At 47.7% G+C, this 21,083-nt stretch overlaps 1 protein-coding gene across 1 annotated transcript in view; it reads left to right on the forward strand.

Annotated features, from left to right (window-relative positions):
* Positions 1-19,470, forward strand: part of HNRNPUL1 (heterogeneous nuclear ribonucleoprotein U like 1) — a 46,388-nt gene extending 26,918 nt beyond the window's left edge. Inside the window, exons 8-15 of the mRNA XM_082263714.1 lie at positions 1,007-1,273; positions 1,352-1,474; positions 2,812-2,940; positions 3,036-3,204; positions 15,495-15,821; positions 16,731-16,924; positions 17,010-17,549; positions 18,621-19,470. Coding sequence (XP_082119840.1) covers positions 1,007-1,273; positions 1,352-1,474; positions 2,812-2,940; positions 3,036-3,204; positions 15,495-15,821; positions 16,731-16,924; positions 17,010-17,549; positions 18,621-18,773 — 1,902 coding nt within the window. The 3' untranslated portion in view covers positions 18,774-19,470. The remainder of the gene's footprint in view (positions 1-1,006; positions 1,274-1,351; positions 1,475-2,811; positions 2,941-3,035; positions 3,205-15,494; positions 15,822-16,730; positions 16,925-17,009; positions 17,550-18,620) is intronic.
* Positions 19,471-21,083: the final 1,613 nt, after the last annotated feature.

Raw genomic sequence — 21,083 nt, forward strand, 5'->3', positions numbered from 1 at the left:
CCTAGAGCACAAACTTGCATATTAACAGATACTACAAGCTGCAATTTGACACTTTCAGATCCAGTGTGGCTGGGTTCACACTGCAGGGGTCAGGTGGGTCCCTATTCACCATTTCAGGTCCGAATTTTTGGCTGAAATGGACCAGAAGGCACACAGGACTCCTGTCCAAATTTGTAAGGGAGCCGCTCCGAAGATATGTGAACTGGCTCCATGGAGAGCTGGGCATAATCTCCTGACATGCAAATTGAATGCTGGTTTCCCCAAATCCAGCCAAGTCATGGTGGAAAAGCTACCTTTTTGAAGCTATGTCTGTACTGGGCTGCCCACTAGGGTAAGTGCCGTGTAGGCCATGGACTTGCCATTTTGCTTTGTTCCCCTTTCGCTTTTTTATTATTATTGACATCTCAATTTCCTGTGCAGACTGACATTGTAGATGTGCTGCAGATATCCTCTGGTGATGGCTGTAGTGCCCATGTAGCAAAGGTCAACACTGCAACACAGATGCATAGGAATTTGTACAGTGATGTGTGTTGCCATGCTGATCCACACTGCATAAGGTAAATGAAAGCTGTGTATCCAGGGTGTTTAAATTGCATGTTCTTGCATATATGCTCTGTAAGCATGTAGAGTTCTCCAAGAACCCAATATTCAACTTGCGATTTCCATTAGAAGAATGGCACCTTACCATGCATTATGTGGCTGTCTGGTATTAATTGAGGTTCCCCTCAGACTGGCACAGGTTTAAATGGCGAAGTTAAAAATGTCATATTATGGCAACTATGGGGTACTGGAAAGTTCTACAAAATAATTGACACATGTTTGTGTCTGCTTTTAGTGTAGGAGAGTGCAAATTTACCTTATGGAAAATGCTCTTATAGAAAAGGAAGTTAAATGTTCATAAATCTTATTGCCTGTGATGCACTAATTACAATGCAGTACGGTTAATACATTATTAAAACCCATTATTTTCAAAATCCTGATTTTCTTTTTTTATCTATTACTGCAGGATTTTGAAACACGTGGAGACATAGAGATATCCTTCTCTAAAAATGGACGGTATTTTGGCACGGCTTTCCGTGTGACCAGAAATACTGTAGGCAGTCAAGCTTTATACCCCCACATACTAGTGAAGAACTGCTGTGTGGAGTTTAACTTTGGGCAAAGAGTCGATCCTTTCTGCACTATTCCACCAGGCTTTACCTTCATCCAGAATGTGCCCCCCTTTGAACTCATACGAGGGACACCACCCCCCAAGAACAAAGGAGAGTGTGAGGTGAGCGCAGATGAGTTTCATACAATAGCTCTCGTTTGTTATTACGGTGTCTACATTATGTTTGATTTATCGTTCTAGATTCTGATGATGGTGGGACTGCCTGGAGCTGGAAAGACAACCTGGGCAATGAAGCACTCGGCAGCAAACCCTGAAAAGAAGTACAATATTCTTGGCACCAATGCTATTATGGAAAAGATGAGGGTAGGAGAGTGTAATTTTAAGTTATGTAATGGCTTAATAACTGTGCTGTTGTGTTTCCCCCCCCCCCCCCCCCCCTAGCAAAAAACTGTGGCTATGGTTTACGTTTATATTTTACTAGAAGAAAATGCTGTTTTTTTTGTTTAGTATTTGTTTGTCTTCAAAGGTTTAATGGTGTAGTTTATTGGCTTTTATCCTGGGTCTGGAAGTAAAGATGCAGCATTTTTTTGAAGCTGGAGGCATCTATCGAAACTAAATACCAATTTGGGTAGAAATACTTTTTCCCCCCAAGATCAGCTGCATCTGTTCTCTGATAATTTGATTCTGAAATATGCAAAACATTGTAGTCTTATACCCAGTTTACCTCCAGAGGTGCCTTTTGATCTTTGGGAAGTCCTGTAATAAAAACCAGGTACATCTGCTACATGGCCACATTTGTGGTTTTGCATACTGCGCGACATAGAACAGTATCTCTCCTGCGCTCGAGTGGTGTGTGGAAAGGTAAATGATCTAGGTGTTTTTTTTTAGGCACAAATGGAGCGGTCTTGCTGCCCTCCTCAGGATCTAGGGTATCCAAAAAGCACTACAAGAAAAGGGCACACCGACCTTATGCATTACCACTTAAAAAGTTTATTAAAATCAAAGGTAGCTTACAATATACTCACAAATAGGATATGTACAAGCATGTAGGAAATAGGAACTTCTTGCTTCCAGGACATTTCTCTACTGCTGGATAGCGTCCTGAGCCGTCCTCACAACCTTGTGTGGCTCATACATGCCATACAAGGTTGTGAGGACGCCATCACGCTATCCAGCAGTAGCGAAGTGTCCTGGAAGCGAGCAGTCCCTATTTCCTACATGCTTGTACATATCCTAGGTTTGTGAGTATATTGTACGCTACCTTCTTTGATTTTAATAAACTTTTTTATTGGTAATGCACAAGGTCGGTGCGCCCTTCTTGTCGTTTTCTTACTGTGCGACACAGGCCAGTGTAGCCTGAACTGGGGAAAATAAAAGTTCAACTTGTGATAGCAGATTGCTGTTGAGCGTGCAATTCCACTTGATCCCCCCCCCCCCCAAATTGGAAAGCTGTGAATTTTGCCAGCATTATTCAGGCTCATTAGCATGCCTTTTAAAGGGCAGCAGTGTATTTGTACAAGATGATGTTTTATGCATTCTGCTTGTCTTTATCTCTGTATCTCTATAGAACTTCAGCAAACTGAAGTAGAATAGTTTGGTGTAGAGAAAAGCTAATAAAATTGATTGGTTTCTGCCAGAGCTGAAAAGAGGCTTTCACACAACTCGTACTTTTTCATAATTTTGACTGAACTTCTCCCCAGGTAATGGGTCTCAGAAGACAGCGTAACTATGCCGGTCGCTGGGATGTCCTTATTCAGCAAGCCACGAAGTGTTTAAATCAACTTATTCAAATAGCTTCCCGCAGGAAACGGAACTACATTCTAGATCAGGTAAGATAGAGAGTGGGAAGGGCAGTGCTAAATTTCACTAATGCCTTGACCAGCCATTCATCCTGTTTTTTTTTTTTTTGTCATTCTCTCGTTAGACTAATGTCTATGGTACAGCCCAGCGTAGGAAGATGCGACCGTTTGAAGGTTTTCAGCGTAAGGCCGTCATAATCTGCCCCACAGATGCTGACCTACTAGATCGTATTGTTAAACGAACTGATGAGGAAGGGAAAGATGTGCCTGACTCAGCCGTGCTAGAAATGAAAGGTAATTTCTAAGGTTGCTCATTCAGGTCTGAATAAAAGGGCACCATGTTTTCATCAACATACAACACTAGTGGGTGCGCTGATCTTCACATCCCTCCAAAAGCTGGTAAACACAGTTCCATAAATGCATGATAGTCCAAACCCTACAGTACACATCTGCAGCTCTCAAGAATTCCACTGGGTAGCAGCAACACTCAAAACAAATCCTTTTGGTTGGCTTACAGTGATCCAAGTATAAGTAGGGCATAATATGAAGCGCTATTAAGAAGGGGCAAAGCCTACACATGTAATGAGCATGAATGGCTGCTCCCTATAAATGCATAGAAGTTTTTTTTTAAATCCACATGCATTGATAAGCTTTTAATTTTCACATGTACAGTAAAAAAATATATATATATATATATATATATATATATATATAAATAAATAATGGGAGCAGTGAATGTATCCTTTGTTGGATATACTGCAGCATCTCTACCTGAAAAATTCTTATCCCTGCACTCTGCATCTTTTAAAGTAGTTGGCCCCATAGACACTCTTTGCAAACTCACAACTACAAAAGGCAGAGTGCAGCAATAGGAAGCATAAGTGTTAACAGCGTTGGAAGCTTGTATTTTTTTACAGTATGTCTAGTAAAGAATGCAGTGAAGGTTAATATAACTTACATTTCTCCAAATGCTGCAGTATATTTTAGGAATTTATTTTAAGCTTTTAGATCCTCTTAAAACCTCAGGCTTGCTGTCCATCCTCCAGCAGCACATACTCTCCTCACTTTGGCTTCCCTGTGGCTCCATTCTGTGGCTGAAAGTAAAGAAAATACTACTTCTTATTCTGGAGAAGTCTGCGACTGGTTCCATGTGACATTGCTGGTGTCTGGCGATTGACCCAGTGCTGTCGCATGGGAGTGAGTCAAATGGTAAGAGTCCTCAATGTATTCCCTGACCAGAGTAACTTAAAATGTACACAGTCTTTCTTGGTGATTGAATGAAGCAGTGGGGGGGGGGGGGGGGGGGTGCAGGGAAGGAGAGTTTGTGCTGCTGGGAAGGGGAGCCATGAAAGTAAACCTGATGTGCCGATTCCTTTTGTTGAGCAAATCACAGGTTCATTTTATGGGCATTCTGCAATTAAAAAGTGAAAAAAAAAAATGGATATCTCCTTCGTTCATTGACGGACACAGCTTCAGATTTTCATAACCATTGGGTTATACTGCCCCCTACAGGAGTAGGAAACTAGGCAGAAAAAAAGTCTGGCTATGCCTATGGGCAGTTCCAGGGGGAATACTCTCTGCTATAGGCACTCAGTTTTTTTTTTTTTTTTTTTTTCTGCGAGTAAGGGCCTAGTTCCTTGCTGGGATCTTTGGTCCTGACAATTTGTTCTTTTTGAATAGAATTTTTTTTTTTCTCCTTGTAGATCTCAAAGGAAAAGTCAATCAACTGCCGGACTGGGCAACGGGCTGGATAATCTAGATCCAGTGGTCACCCCAGTCTGGCCAGTGCATGCGCAGACCTCAGCTCTGCGCTAGGTCGGCCGTGACATAGCTCCACTGGACGGGGACTGGCCTGCGAGTTAAATGCCTCGTGAGGCCGCCTATGACTGGGGTCTCGGCCCAAGTCACAGCGTTTCTCTTAGCTGACGGCCCCCTCATTTAGATGGAGAGGGGTTCTGTCTGAAGTGGTCCCCGCCTGGTTCCTGGTATGGTGAGTAGCTGTGCCCCCTTCCCCTGGACAGTCGGACCCCAGGGTTCCCCTTTTTCCCGTCAGGCACCCCCTCCACTTATGGGGATGGGGGCAGAGCACTATACTGGGGAAAGGGGCTGGAGGGAGGGGGGGGTGTTGTACTTGGTAGGGGCTCCTGCCAGGGCCTCCAATCCTACCTGGGTTCCTTCCTAGGGCCCTGTAAGCCTCGTGGGGGCCACCATTTTGTTGTAGCCTGCCATGTTTCTGTAGTCCGGCAGCCATTTTCCGGTGGTTTGCCTTTGAAAATAGCGGCGATGACAGTGGAGCTCTGTGGATGGCGATTTCAACTGTGGGGGCCCCTCCTCATCCCCTGGTGTTGTCTCCTGGATCCTTTAACTTCCTCATCGCCACGAGTGGCGTGCAGAGTATCCTGCTGGCTGCAAGAGCCTGTTTCTGCTGGGTGGCAAGTCTGGTGGGGTTCTCTGCTGAGGATCGATTGGTGCTTGTACCTGGCGACCGGCTGGTGCTGCTAGCGCAGTGGGGGTTGTCCCTTGCAGCATTTTACACTTTTTGTGGGGTCCCCCTGGACATCTCCCCACCTGATGATCCCCTCTCTAAGGCTGCGGGGCCCTCCAGGGTCCCAACCATCCATGATGGTGGTCCTGGAGTCCTTTGTGTTCCGGGTGGAGGTGGTCTTCAGGCGACAGCCTAGCAAAAAAGTGCCCCTCGCCTTCCCCTGTCTCATCAGATCCTGAACCTAGTTCAGCTGCAGCAGATGTGGGTCACTCTATGGGTCTGCAACCACGCACCCGGAATCCTTTGATAGTGGGGATGATTCCTCCTTGTCTGCAAGCATGCACAAAAAGGCACTGGTGGGGATGCACTGATTGTATCTGTGCATGAGACCTTGAAGATGGAAGATGCAGGTTCCCCTTTGGCACCCACAGGCCATCCAGAGTGTCAAAGGTGTTTCCTTTCTCCGTCTATTTTGACAGAATTTCTGCTAAAGAGTGGGGATGGCCAAAGCGCCCCCATGGGGTCCCTAAGCGCTGTACTAGGCATTACCCCTATGAAGAGTCCCTTAAGAAGTGGACTGTTTCACCGGTGCTCCAGATCAAACGTACCTGATCTGGCAAGCCGAGACCCGGGAACAAGGTTTCGTCAGGATGAAGGTGCACCTCACCTGTATCGGGGGTGGGGGGATGTCTTTGCTGGTTTCCGGACCCATGGACTTCCCTGGTGCAAGACAAATGGGTCCGCAAAGTCATTCGGTCCGGCTACAAGATCAAGTTTCGCTCTTGTCCCCCGGCAAGTTACTTTTCTTCCAACTTGAGCCTGGCCTCGGACCGCTTACAGGGTCTGTTTGGGGCGGTACAAGACCTGTTACATCAAGGGGTGATTGTCCTAGGTTCCGACCTCGGAACGTTTTCAGGGTTTTCACTCAAACCTGTTTACAGTTCCCAGGAAGGGAGGCAAAGTGCGTTCAATCCTGGACCTCAAGGCGCTGAACTGATTTATGCGGGTGCCGAAGTTTAGAATGGATTCCATTCCCATAGTGGTGGCATCCCTGCGCTTGCCTCCATTGACATTAAGGATGCTTACCTTCACATTCCAATATTTGCCCATCACCAGCGCTTCCTCCGCTTTGCCGTGGCAGAGGAGCATTATCAGCTTGTGGCTTTACCCTTTTGGTCTCGCCTCTGCTCCTCACAAAAGTGTTAGCCCCGGTGCTAGCTTTGCTACGCGATCGGGGGATCGCGGTGCTGGGCTACTTGGATGATCTCCTGCATTGGTGGAAAACCTGGAGATCCCAATACGAACTCTGTGGGAGTTTCGGCTGGATTCAGAATATTCAGAAATCTGCCCTGGTTCCTTCCACGAAGCTGGACTATCTGGGCCTGACTCTGGACTCGGCCTTAGCCAGAGTGCTCTTTCCTCTGGACAAACTCCAGAAATTGCAGGCTGCAATTCGTCTCCTGCTGTCCAACAGGTGGTCATCCCTACAGACTTGCACGTGGGTGCTGGGACTGATGATGTTTACCTTTGAGGCGGTTCCATTTCCAAATGAGGTCCATTTGCACAGTTCCAAATGAGGTCCCTGCAAAGAGATATTCTGACCAAATGGGACAAAACGCTGCAGTATCTGGACAATCAGATAATTAGATTTGGCTGAATCGGGGAACGGAGGAGTCCCTAATATGGTGGCTTCGTTCTCCGGCGCCTTCGGCTGGGCAAATCCTTCCTCCCCTTGTATTGGACAGTGGTCACCATGGATGCCAGCCTGTCTGGCTGGGGAGACGTCCTCAGCAAGCATTCTGCTCAGGGGATCTGGACGTTGGAAGAGTGCAGACTACCGATCAATGTCTTGGAACTCCGAGCGATCAGACTTTGACTGGACTATTAGACGGATTGTCTTCAGGGTTGTCCAGTGCGTATTCAATCAAACAATGCCACAGCCGTGGCTTATGTCAATCACCAAAGGGGCACAAGAAGTGTCCTGGCAGCTCTGGAGGTAGCCAGCATTCTAAGGTGGGCAGAAAAGTTCGTTCCAGCCCGCTCCGCCGTACACATTCCCGGGGTGGAAAACTGGCAGGCGGATTACCTCAGTCAGCAGGCGTTGGCCCAAGGGGAATGGTCCCTTCACCCGGAAGTGTTTCATCAGTCCTGTCTCCGGTGGGGCACCCCCCCCAGGTGGATCTGTTGGTGTCTCGGCTCAACAGAAAGGTGCAGAGGTTTGTGGCTCGGTCACAGGCTCCTCTGGCAGATGCCACAGACACGCTGGTGGCCCTGTGGGGTCAGTATCATCTGATTTACACCTTCCCTGCTCTCAAGCTTCTGCCAGGACTTCTATGCAGGATCGAGGCAGAAGGGCTTCCGGTCATCTTAGTGCCTCCAGACTGACTTTTCCGAGCTTAGTACACCGATCTGGTGCGGCTGGTCACTGGCATTCTTTGGAAATTTCCTCTCTGAGGATCTGCTGTCCCAAGGACTGATCTTCCATCCTGCTTTATACAGTCGCTGGCTTTGAAGGCTTGGCTGTAAAATTTAGGAAATCGACTTCTAAGAGGATCTACCATTATATTGAGTGTGAGTCTCTTGGGGTTCTTCCTCAATCCTTCTCGGTGGTTCGGATCTGGACTTTCCTTCAACGGGGGGTTGAACAGAAAATGGCCTTGCGTACCATCAAGGGCCAAATGTTCAGCTTTGGCGGTCTTCTTCCAACAACCTTCAGCCACTTATTTCCTGGTCCATACCTTTTTTCAGGGTGTCCGACATTTGGTTCCTCTAGTGCGGGCCCCTTTGCCGCCTTGGGACCTTTTGGTGCTTTTGGTCCTCCAGAAGCTTCCCTTTGAGAATTTTCGGGAGATTCCCCTGCTTACGCTGTCCCAGAAGGTGGCCTTTTTAGTGGCGATCACCTTTGCGCACAGGTTGTCGGAACTGGCGGCATTAGCCTGTCATCCACCTTACCTGGTGATTCACCAAGATAAGTAGGTTCTTTGCGCCTGTCCATTGTTCCTTCCAAAGGTTGTCTCGGATTTCCATTTGAATGAAGATGTGTTGCCTTCCCTGTGTCCCAGGCCTAAACATCTGAAGGAAATTGCCCTGCATGCCTTGGATATGGTCCGGGCAATTAGGAAACTGGCAGCTAGGAAGTCAGACTCTTTCTTTGTGCTCATGGATGGGCCTCGTAAAGGGTTGTCTGCTTCCTCTGCGACCATTTTCAGATGGATCAGACAGTGATTCAGGCCTATTCCATCAAGGGTCAGGTTCCTCCTTTCCCTATCAAGGCTCACTCTACTCGGTCACTCAGTGCCTCCTGGGCTTTCCGTCTTCAGGCGTCAGTGACGCAGGTTTGCAAGGCGGCCACTTGGTCGCTGATGCACACTTTCACAGCGTTTTATAAAGTGGATGTGTTGGCATCTGCGGATGCTTCTTTTGACCGTAAGGTTTTGCAGGCTGCTGTGGACCTTTATCCTCTGAGGGTATATTTCAGGTGAGCTCCTGTTGCCTGGTTGGCTACTGTTTAGCCTTGGGAATTTTTTTGTTCCCACTCCTCATGTTTAACACTGCTTTGGGACGTCCCAACGATTATGAATATCTGAAGCTTGTGTCCATCAATGAACGAAAGAGAAAATGGGATTTCTCTTACGTCCTCCGACAGTCGCCGCCTCTTCATATTCGTCACATATGGGGTATTAGACTTTGCTCCGAAGGAGTAGCTAGGCAACAGAATATGTTAACAATAAAGCTTTAACATATCCCACCCTCAAGGGGTGGTCCCCTCAGTCAATACCCTCCTACTTCCTGCAACCATATCTCAGTTTTAATGTCTAGCTTGTCAGGAGTGGCTGGCTCTCTCTGTGCTGGGACTTTCTGTCCCAGACTCTTTCTTCTTTTTAATATTTTGTTTGAGTTTTTCTCTCTGCCTTTAATTAGCTGTTATTTTGTCAGCGTTAGTTAGTTCTTCGGACGAAGAGGATCATGCGGACTGGGTCTCGGGCTGATCCCCCTGGTCGCAGGTCGTGGGTCAGTGGCTTCCCAGTCTGCCATCGAGCGTTCAGTCAGGTAACGCTCCTGGCATAGTGAACGACCCATCCCTGTTCGGTGCAGGGATGATTGGTGAGGTGGCTACCTCACTGGACGCTGTGCGGTTTCTTAACCCCCATTTTGTGCGTCTTGAATTGCGACTCTCCCTGCCTCATGTGCAGCGGCTTGTTCGCCTGTGCGGGTCCCCCACGCCATGTGAGGTAAGTGTATTTATGTGGGGACCTGTCTGTCTGGGGGGGTGTCAGTCTGGGGGGGTGTCAGTCTGGGACTGTGTAACCTGCCTCTATTCACACTGCTTGTCTCCCTATCTCTCGGCTGCATGCTGTGGGCTGCAAGGGGGGGGGGGGGGGGGAGCTGTATGACACTGTGTCAGGCTGGGCAGTGTGAGAAGCTGTGTGCTGTGGGGCATGTGTTTTTTGGCATGTTTGGGTATATACAGCGATCGCTGCGGCGATCTAACATGTATCCTTATATTGGAATGTAATGTGTGTTTTAATGCACTGTGGAGCGGCGTTTTCGGCGCCAAACGACGCCATTTTGCCTACACCCGCTCCGGCCGCATGGTTTACATGCATGGCGGCCATTTTCTTGTAGCCTCCATAGGCTTACATAGAGCGCCCTGGCAGCATCACTTCCTCTTTCTAGGAACACCGATCGAGGCAGCAGCAGCGGCGAGGGTCTCCTCAGGTTTTATCCTTCTGTTCTTGCTTTCCATTGCCTGTGTTCAGTTTGCATATTCCCTGTGGGGGTCTCATTGTGCTTGAGTGTGGTGCGGTGGGCTGCGCTTGCCGCGCTTGCTAAAAAGGGGCAGTTAACCCTTGGTTGTCTGGCATTACAGGGGCAATGGATTCTCAGGAGGGCAAATTTCCTACAGTATTGGTGGAAAGCCAGGGGACCGCTGTTTCCCCCCCAGGGGGGGATTTAGCCACTATTGTGGCTGGCCTTGCTGCTCAGGTGCAATTGCTGGTGGCTGCTCAATCTACTAAAAGGCCCAGAGTTGCTCTGTCCTCTGATTCTGAGGGTGAAGGTGATGGGGCTGTTCTGGCAGGGGCCTCCTTATCGGGGTCCCGCTCCTCTCTTGATTTGGTGGGGTCTGAGGTGGAGGCTGAAGTTGAGGGGGTCGATAATTCTCCCCCTGGCTCGCCTGAAGAGCTTGCAATCATGGATGAGTTGATTGCTTCCATTAAGCAAACGCTGCGTTTGCAGGACGAAGTGTGTCCCCCCGCTGCCTTGGCGGCTTATGGGACGCAGAGAAAACGCAGGACGCCGCAGGTTTTTCCCTGCAATGCTGATTTTCAGCGCGCTGTTAAGGATCAATGGCGCGATCTGCGCAAACCTTTTGCGGTACCGAGTAAATTCAAGCTGCGTTATCCTTTTTCGCCTGCCACTGATGAACGGTGGTGTGTGCCTCCACCAGTGGATCATGCAATTGCGGTTTTGAACAAAGCCACTGCGATTCCTGCAGAGGGTTCCCCTGTTTTCCGTGATGCCACGGATAGGAGACTGGAGTCTCTTGCCCGTCACACTTATTCTGTTACGGGTTCTATGCTTAAGGCTCTGTTTGCTTCTCTCATGGCGGCCCAGGCGATCGCAAGTTGGACGCAGATGCTTAGGCGCGTCCTAGTGGCCGATTCGGCCTCGCCGGCGACCCTGGATATGGTGGATCAGATCCACCAGGGTGTCATGTATCTGTGTGATGCGGACCTGGACCTGATTCCGTTGGCTGCACGTGTGCACAGCGTGGCGGTGTTGTCTCGCCGCCTGGTTTGGTTAAAATGTTGGTCGGTGGACCAATCTTCACGTAAGACCTTAGCCAATCTGCCTTATGATGGGTCTCGCCTTTTTGGGGAGTCCCTGGATGTGTTGATTAAGGGGATCACCGGGGGTAAGAGCACTCTCTTGCCCCATTTCCCCAAGGCTAAGGGGGCTTCTGGGAAGAAGCATGCAAATTTTCGGCCCCCTCAGGGGTCCTTTCGTGCCTTTCGGCCGCACTACAAGGGCAAACCGTTCAAAGGTCAAGGCTCTCAGAAGAAGCCCTGGTCTGGGAAACAGAAGTCCGGCCAATCCGGACCTGCAGCCCATAACAGTTCGGCCTGAAGGGGCGCCCTCACCCAGTTTTGGGGTGGGGGGACGCTTGCTCGGTTTTCTTCAGCCCTGGTTGGCCCGTGTGCGGGACAGATGGGTTCTGGAAATCGTTCGATCTGGTTACAAGATCGAGTTTCTCTCTCGGCCGGAGAGCAGATTTTTTCCCTCAAATCTTCAACTGTCTCCAGAGCGCCTGCGGGACCTGAGGGCTCAGGGAGTGGTGGTTCCGGTGCCTCATCGGGACAGGTTTCGGGGGTTTTATTCCAATCTGTTCACCGTGCCCAGAAAGGAGGGCAAGGTTCGTCCGATTCTGGACTTGAAGGCTCTGAACCGCTCTGTGCGGGTTCGCAAGTTCCGCATGGAATCCCTGCGGTCGGTGGTGGCTGCCCTGGTTCCGGGGGAATTCATGGCCTCCATCGATTTGAAGGATGCGTACCTTCACATCCCCATATTCGAGGGTCATCAGAGGTACCTTCGATTTGCCATTGCGGAGGATCACTACCAGTTCGTGGCGTTGCCCTTTGGTCTCGCCTCGGCTCCGCGGGTCTTCACCAAGGTGCTTGCACCGGTTCTGGCATTATTGAGGGCCCAGGGCGTTTCTGTCCTGGGGTATCTGGACGACATTCTGGTTCGGTCTGCGACCAGACAGGGTCTGGAGGAGGACCTGTCTGTCACAATGCAAACTCTGCAGGAGTTTGGTTGGACGATAAATTTTCCAAAGTCGACACTGAGTCCGTCGGTTCGTCTCCCCTATCTGGGAATGATACTGGACTCGGTGCAGGCGAAGGTCTTCCTGCCGGAAGACAAACTCAGGACTCTTCGGGAGGAAGTCAGGTCCCTCAGGGACGTTCCGAACTCGTCTCTGCGGACGTGTATGAGATGTCTGGGATTGATGGTCTCGGCCTTCGAGGCGATTCCTTTCGCACAGTTTCACACGCGGGGTCTCCAAGCGGAGATCCTGTCCGGGTGGGACGGGCGACCTCAATCTCTGGATCTTCAAATCTCGTTGAGTCTTCGCACCAGGGAAAACCTTCTGTGGTGGCTCCAGTCCCCGTTGGTGTCCGGGGGCAAGTCGTTTCGTCCGATCTCGTGGACGGTAATCACCACGGATGCCAGCCTGTCGGGCTGGGGTGGAGTTCTGGGCGTTCTGTCCGCTCAGGGGACTTGGTCGGAGGGGGAGTCTTCCCTTCCGATCAACATTCTGGAATTGCGTGCGATAAGGCTCTGTCTTCATCGCTGGACGGACCGGCTGCAGGGTTGCCCGGTTCGGGTGCAGACAGACAATGCCACGGCGGTGGCCTACATCAACCACCAAGGGGGCACCAGGAGTGCCCGAGCGGCTCGAGAAGTGGCCGACATTCTGTCTTGGGCCGAGACTCATGTCCCGGCGATAACGGCGGTTCACATTCCGGGAGTGGAGAACTGGCAGGCGGACTATCTGAGTCGCCAGACCCTGGATCAGGGGGAATGGTCTCTCCATCCGGCTGTCTTCCAGACGTTGTGCGCGAAGTGGGGTCTTCCAGATGTGGACCTGTTCGCGTCTCGCCTCAACAACAAGGTGAAGAGGTTCGTGGCAAGGACGCGCGACCCTCGGGCAGACGCGTCGGACGCGTTAGTGGCCCCGTGGCATCAGTACAGGCTGATGTACGCGTTTCCACCGATTCAGTTGCTGTCCAGGTTCCTTCGCAGGTTACACTCGGAACGCAACACGGTGATTCTTGTGGCACCGGACTGGCCTCGCCGGTCCTGGTACGCAGACCTCGTGAATCTGGCGGTCGACGCCCCGTGGCGTCTGCCTCTTCGAGACGATCTACTGTCTCAAGGGCCGATATACCACCCTGCTTTACAGTCGCTGGCTTTGACGGCCTAGCTGTTGAGACCGAGGTCCTGAAGGAGAGGGGTCTCTCTCCGGAGGTCGTTCATACTTTAATCAACGCACGGAAGTCTTCCTCGGGGAAGGTTTATTACCGTACTTGGAAGGCCTATTTTGCCTGGTGTGAGTCCAGGGGGTTTTCACCCCGCACGTACTCTGTGTCCCGTGTGCTGTCTTTCCTTCAAACGGGTGTTGATCAGCGTTTGGCGCTGGCTACCATAAAGGGTCAGGTGTCTGCTCTGGCCGTTCTGTTTCAACGTCCCGTGGCTTCCAACCCTTTGGTTGGCACCTTTGTTCAGGGTGTGCGGCATCTGGTTCCCCCGAGGCGGGATCCTCTGCCCCCTTGGGACTTGAATCTCGTTCTATCTGTGTTACAACGTGCTCCTTTTGAACGGATCAGGGAGATCTCGTTGTCTGTTGTCCAAAAAGGTCGCCTTTTTGGTGGCGATCACTTCGGCTCGCAGAGTGTCGGAACTGGCGGCTTTGTCCTGCAAGTCTCCGTACCTGGTTATTCATTTGGATAAGGTGGTCTTGCGACCTAATCCTTCTTTTCTGCCGAAACGAGTTTCGGAATTCCATCTTAATGAGGATATTGTCTTGCCTTCGTTGTGCACGAAGCCTAAACATCCAAAGGAGGTGAGATTGCACTCTCTGGATGTTGTTCGGGCGATAAGGGTTTACCTTAAATCGACTGAGTCTTTTCGAAAGACGGACTCCTTGTTTGTTCTTCCAGAGGGTCCTCGGAAGGGCATGGCGGCTTCGGCCTCTACCATCGCCAAATGGATCAGGCAGACCATTGAACAGGCCTATGCTTTGCAGGGGAAGGTTCCCCCTGTGCCTGTGAAGGCGCACTCTACTAGATCTCTGAGTACGTCTTGGGCCTGTCGTCATGGGGCTTCTGTAGCCCAGGTGTGTAAGGCGGCGACTTGGTCGACCGTGCACACTTTCACAAAATTCTACAAAGTAGATGTTCAGGCATCGGCGGATGCTTCCTTTGGCCGCAAGGTTCTTAGTGCGGCTGTTCCCTAGGGTCCCTTGTTGGGGACTCCTGGCTGTTGGGATAAGTTTTGTATCCCCTGGGTTTTTTGTCTTTTCCTGGGTTGTTGCTCCTGTTGAGCACTTATTTTTGCTGTTGCCCAGCTGGTTTCCTTCCTTTGGTAAGGTTCCTTTCTTTGATGTGGAGACTGCGTTGCCTTTCGGCGCGGATGCGTTTCCCACCCCTCATGTTTGCACTGCTTTGGGACGTCCCCATATGTGACGAATATGAAGAGGCGGCGACTGTCGGAGGACGTAAGAGAAAACGGAATTTTTGTAAAATCTTACCTGTAAAATTCCTTTCTCTGAGTCCTCCGACAGTCGCCGCCCCCGCCCCTCTTTTGGGGTTTGATTGTATACTCTACTGCTATTCCACTAAAACTGAGATATGGTTGCAGGAAGTAGGAGGGTATTGACTGAGGGGACCACCCCTTGAGGGTGGGATATGTTAAAGCTTTATTGTTAACATATTCTGTTGCCTAGCTACTCCTTCGGAGCAAAGTCTAATACCCCATATGTGACGAATATGAAGAGGCGGCGACTGTCGGAGGACTCAGAGAAAGGAATTTTACAGGTAAGATTTTACAAAAATTCCGTTTTTTTACTTATCAGAGAAATGGATTTTACGGTGTTTGACAGACACAGCTCCCACCCCTCTGTGGAGTTGTAATTCTTCTGACACTGCTTGTAACTAAACTGTGCCTGTAGCAGGGAGAGGTAGTATACCCCCTGGGACTTCCTTTAGGCGTAGCTAGACTTTTTTTCTGCCTAGTGTCCTACTCCTGTAAGGGGCAGTATAACCCAATGGTTATGAATATCTGAAGCACCATCCGTCAATGAACATCAGAGAAATGGATTTTATGGCAAGTCAAAAATCCAATTTTTCTAGTCCTCCAAACTCTTGTACTTAGAGCTCAAAGAGCTACTCTATCATTGGCCAGTATCTTGCTGACGGGTTTTTCAGGGTACTTTTAGTTACCAGGGGATATTTCAGGTGAACTTTTAACTTTTGATCTTTCATCAGGTTTTGAAGTTCACTGATTGTGGCCTGTATTTGTTTTCCTAATTTTCCAGCTAATTTTAGCTTGCCAGAAGCTGGAGATTTTCTGGACGAGGTGATCTACATTGAAATGCAGAAGGAGGAGGCTGCACAATTAGTTCGCGAGTACAATGCAGAGGGAAAGAAGGCTGGCCCACCTCCAGAAAAGAAGTTCAGGGGCCGTGGTGGAGGACCACCTGGAGGCGGCAGAGGAGATGGGGGCAGAGGAGAAAGCAGCCGAGAAGAATTTCAGCGCTTTGACAACCGCGGCCCTCCTGGAGGGAACAGGGGAGGATTTTCTGGTAGAGGTGGAGGAAGTGGTGGACCTGGGTATAGAGGTGGTGGAGGAGAACGAGGTCGTGGTGAGTACCGTTCCCCCTTCTAACTTCCTGTATTTTATATCGTGTGAATAGTATGACCTGAAACATTGTTAAAAAAAAAATAATGGTTTAGTAATAGAACCGCCCATATGTCTCCCCTCCGCTGCAGACTGTACCTGCCACTCCAATGTGACATGCTTTTGCATAGGACTATGTTCGTTCGTGGGGGCTAGGCATGACTTTGTTGGTATGACCTGAGAAGGTGGAAATGTGACGAGACAGTTGTAACTTAATGAATTTTCATGCAAAAGAAAACAGATTCTTTTTTTTTTTTTTTCCTCTCCATGTGATATACTGTGGATTTTTTTCATTCCTTTACGTACATTTATGACCGTATTCACAGAGCATTATGCTTTTAGGTTTTCAGACTGTCTGTGATTAGAACTGTCAATGGAGCCACCTGAAAAAGCAGCCAAGGATGAGTAACTGCTGTGACTCATAACATTGCAGATCCTAACACTTCATGTTTGGTATATGAAGCAAGCAATCTTGCTGCAAGTCCTTGGCCTGTGTGTTTCCTGTATCCCCTAGCCAGCAGTGCATGGTTTTTTTTATAGGTTACCCAGGGTGTTTACATTGCATTGCGTGATGAGCGGAGTGTATTTGCATGCGTTCTAGATTAATTTACTACAACAGGCTATAGACCGATTTCACTTTGTACATAGTCAGGTTTAAAAAAGACACAAGTCCATCTAGTTTAGCCAATAGAGAATAAATAAATGAAAAAACCTTCAATACACAATCCTGTAACCACAGATGATCCAGAGGAAAGCAAAAAATCATTTAAGCATAGTACAGCTTGCTCCAGAAAGGGGGGGGGGGGGGAAGAATGGCAATTGATTAACATGCCTTCATGACTTTTTGTTTAATTTTACCCTTTTGAATTTGCAGGCTTTGGTCGAGGGGAAAACTATCAAAGTCGATGGTCAGGAGGCTCTCAGGATAATGGTTCTGAACATAGAGGCGGTTTTGGCCATAACAGTCAGCAACACAACTACAGTCCAGGAGGCAACCAGGGTAGCAGTTATGGTGGTGGCGGGCACTCCTCAAGTCTGTCCCAGAATGCACCAAGCAGCTATGGTCAAGTATGTGCTTGCTTGACTGATGTGTACATTTGCCTCAACTTTATAGTGTACCAGTTATCATTCATTGCTTCCTCTTGTATTTCAGCAGTCAAGCTTCGGACAAGGCGGCTATAGCCACAGTGGTGGAAGTGGATACAATCAAGGTGGCAGTTATGGCCAGGGTGGAGGAAGTGGTGGTGGATACAGCCAGGGCGGACCAAGCATTGGTGGATCTAGCCAGGGCAGTGGCACCGGCAGCTACGCGCAAGGAGGTGGAAGCAGTGGAGGATATGGTCATGGTGGTGGAAGTTATGATCAAAGCAGCGGAGGTGGCTATGGCCAGGGAAGTGGAAGCAGCAGCAGCTACAATCAGGGCAGTGGTAGCTACAGCCAGGGAAGTGGAGCAAGCTACGGTCAAGGCTCTGGAAGTGGAGGTGGCTACGGCCAGGGTAGCAGCGGTGGCTACAGCCAGGGTAGCGGAGCTGGCTACAACCAAAGCAGTGGGAGTGGCTACGGCAGTCAGAGTTATAACAGCAGCAGCCAAAGCTACGGTGGTTCACAAAGTTACAGCCAGACTCCTCCACAAAGCTCATCCTCTCAATCCTCATATAATCAGGGAAGCTACAGTCAGCCGTATCAACAGTCCGTAAGTATCAATATCATGTAACTTTAAATGCTCGCCTTTTTTTTTTTTTTCCTGACCCTGTTTTTAACCATATACGTAAGTCCTATTTTATGCCTGAAATATGAAGCACAGTACCCCAAACATGCAGAGGCTGCGCATAAAGGCTACGTGGCACATGCGCAAGTCTCATGTAGAAGTTGTGTTGAACAGGGCAGTCTGTACAGTAGAGACCTCATACAAGCAGAGTAGTAATAAAAAGTATCTGTAAAGATTTCACTCTCTTTGTCCTGCAATGTTCAGGTATTCATCGGTATACAATTTTTATCAAAATAGTCTATAAGAAAAAACATAAATAATTGCTTGTAATGTATATTTGTAGTGGTTTCATGCTGGTAGTGTTTGTTTGTTGTGGTTTGCCAATTTACTGTGCTACAATGCTTTATCATATGAGAGTGGGAGCCAATGTCCTTGGAGAATAACTGATAAAACCACCACCCCCTCCAAAAATAAAAATGACATAAGTTTATTGAATTATGCAGCAAGTCAAGGAGGCATTTGGGGGGTAGAGGGGAGGGGGTCTTCCTTTCAGACAAGTTTTAGGTAAAAACCATTTGAAGAGGAATAGGATAAAGTACACTAAGGAGGTACTTTGTAAAGCAGCTGTATAATGTTACCAAGGAAGGGGGTACGCATTACTCTTGCATAAGCACTGCACATTTAAGCACAGCAAGGAGCTTTATAAGTGTGGAAGGAAACAAAATATATAAAAGTTGGCAATTGAGCCCAATCATGTGACCTGCCAGTCATGTTGCCTACGATTCTTCAGTCTTAAGCTGAGAGAACTACCTAGGACCCATAGGTAGTACACCCTGGACCTTCATGTTATATAGCAGGCCATAAAATGCAGTCTGTGATGACGACAAACATTGCAATTAATACCTGAGAGCAGATAGTGATATCTGTTCTCCATTATAAATGTAGCCCTAAAAGCTACATGTTCATTGAATAAAACAACTAATTTATTGTCATTAAAAAAAACAAACAAAAAAAAAAAAAAGATCATTTTGCTTTTTATTTTTATTTGTCTTCTAGTATGGAGGAGGCCAGCAGTGGAACCAGTATTCGAGCCAAGGACAGGCCCAAAATCCTAGTCAAGGTCAAACACCAGGCCAAGGCCAGTGGAATTACGGAAGTGGCAGCGGTGGTGGCTATGACCAGTCTGGTCGATATGGAGGAACCCAATGAGATTCTCTAGCGTCCAATCCCCAGGAATATGACACTCTTTTTGTCTTGCGCCAGGACTGAAAGATCTTAAACCATGTTGGATTAGCTCACAATCTTTGTTATCCAAACAAATACAGACACTTGTGCTGAGTCTGATATGGAATAATGGTTTGTTAGCACCAAGACAAAGTACTATGTTAATAATTTTACTGTGTCTGAACAGGAATCTATACAGTGAATAGAACCCCTTTTAGCTAGTAACTGTCCATTTGAAAGTTGTTTCTCTGGAAAAAAAAAAATCCCTTTCTGATGCTTGCATTCCATGCCATGTTAACGAGGCAGCCAGCTACATAACTGACTGCACATACTTCAGTTTTTTATTTTATTTTACTTTCATTTTACCCTTTTAGGTCTGTTCTTTATGATTTAAGTGTATGATCTGTTCTGGTCTGCATGGATATCTGTATCATAGGCTCTAACTTTCTTTTCTTTAATTCCCTCCATTGAAGACAAGTGACTTTATTTTATTGTAGAATATTAATGTTTTACTGGATTTTCAGCTGTTTAAAAAAAAATTGACATTTAAGATTTATTTGCATAACCCAGAGGCTAAATACGCCACAATGTTCTCCATCTGAGTTTCATTGCACATTATTGTGTTAAAGGCATTTGTATTTTTTTTATTTGAAAAGGAGTGAATAATGAAGTTTAAAAAAAAAAAAAAAAAATGGTCCTCCTGTGTATTTCTTCACCCTTGGCAAACTATTACTTGTCAAATATGTTATGCGCTCCTGCAGTTTTCTTTGCATTGTCCAATTGAAGGAGTTCAAATAAACCTTAAAATAATGCCTCGTACACACGATCAGATAATCGTACAAAGAAAATCTTTTTCTAATTGATTGCACAATAATCTAATCGTTCGTACACTGCTTTCGACAGCCGATCACGACATTTTGTTCAACAAAATCCGAAGGGACAAACACGAAAACTTTTGTTTGTATGATAGCCTAGCGAACCACAATCGTTTATTCATTACCGTATGCTTTCGCTAAAAAATCGATAGACAAAGACCACGCGTGAACAGAAACACCAAAATAACCCGGAAAAAGCCTGGCTGACATTTTTTGTTTTGCACTATCTGAGACGTAGCTATGCAACCAGGAAGCTTTTCCAGAATTATACGAAAAAAATCATACGTTTTAGTACGCATTGTTGAATTCGATACTGGTATCATGCAACAAAATGCGAACGATAAGTCGTCCGCTTATCGTGTGTACGAGGCATAACACTGGGGGAGATTTACTAACTTTGGTGCAGCTGTGCATAGTAATCAATCGGCTTCCAGATTTTACAGTCAAAGCTTAATTGAACAAACTGCCGTTAGAAGCTGTTTGTTACTATGTGCAGCTGCCTCAGATTCTGTGTGCACCATTTTTACTAAATCTCCCCCGCTGTCAGCTTTATCAAATGGGGCAAGGTGACCGTGTTTCTGGACAGAGGGAATCCTCTGACCCTCCCCCCTATATACTTGCTTTACCTGCACTTCTTCCTCGTTGGTGGGGATGTCATTTTATCAACCATGTGCTGTCCAATCAACAGTGCTTGAGTTAATAGATAAAAAGAAAGAGGGCACCGATCTGGACACCGTGAAGGTGGCAAGATACTGGCTCCTCTTAAAAAGAGATGGATTTGTTGAGGAGGGCTCCTGACAGGTGAGCATGAGTTAGTTAATCAACCACATACTAACCACATATTCCAAAGGTACAAAAAAACTTTTAATGAATAGTTAAAGCAGATAAAAGAGAAAAAATCTCGTGATATAATAATATTATACAACATATCCATGGTAGTCTCAATCAAACTCAGGGACGGATCTTTTAGACCCGTCCCTGAGTTTGATTGAGACTACCATGGATATGTTGTATAATATTATTATATCACGAGATTTTTTCTCTTTTATCTGTTTTAACTATTCAATAAAAGTTATTTGTACCTTTTGAATATGTGGTTGATTAACTAACTCATGCTCACCTGTCAGGAGCCCTCAACAAATCCATCTCTTTTTAAGAGGAGCCAGTATCTTGCCACCTTCACGGTTTCCAGATCAGTGACCTCTATCTTTTTATCTATTAATTCATTAGGATTGGAGGTCTCCTGATTGTATTTAATACACCCAATAAGGCACCCATTTTGGCTTGGTTATACAACAGTGCTTGAGTCTACTGATTGGCTCCTAAGCCGTGGTATCATCATAAGGGAGCTCCTAAGCCGTGGTATCATCATAAGGGAGCAGGCCACCTTCTCCTTCATACCTGGGTATTTTCTCTAGCT

This window comes from Pelophylax lessonae, assembly GCF_965119305.1.
Source record: "Pelophylax lessonae genome assembly, chromosome: 7".
Lineage (NCBI taxonomy): Eukaryota > Metazoa > Chordata > Amphibia > Anura > Ranidae > Pelophylax > Pelophylax lessonae.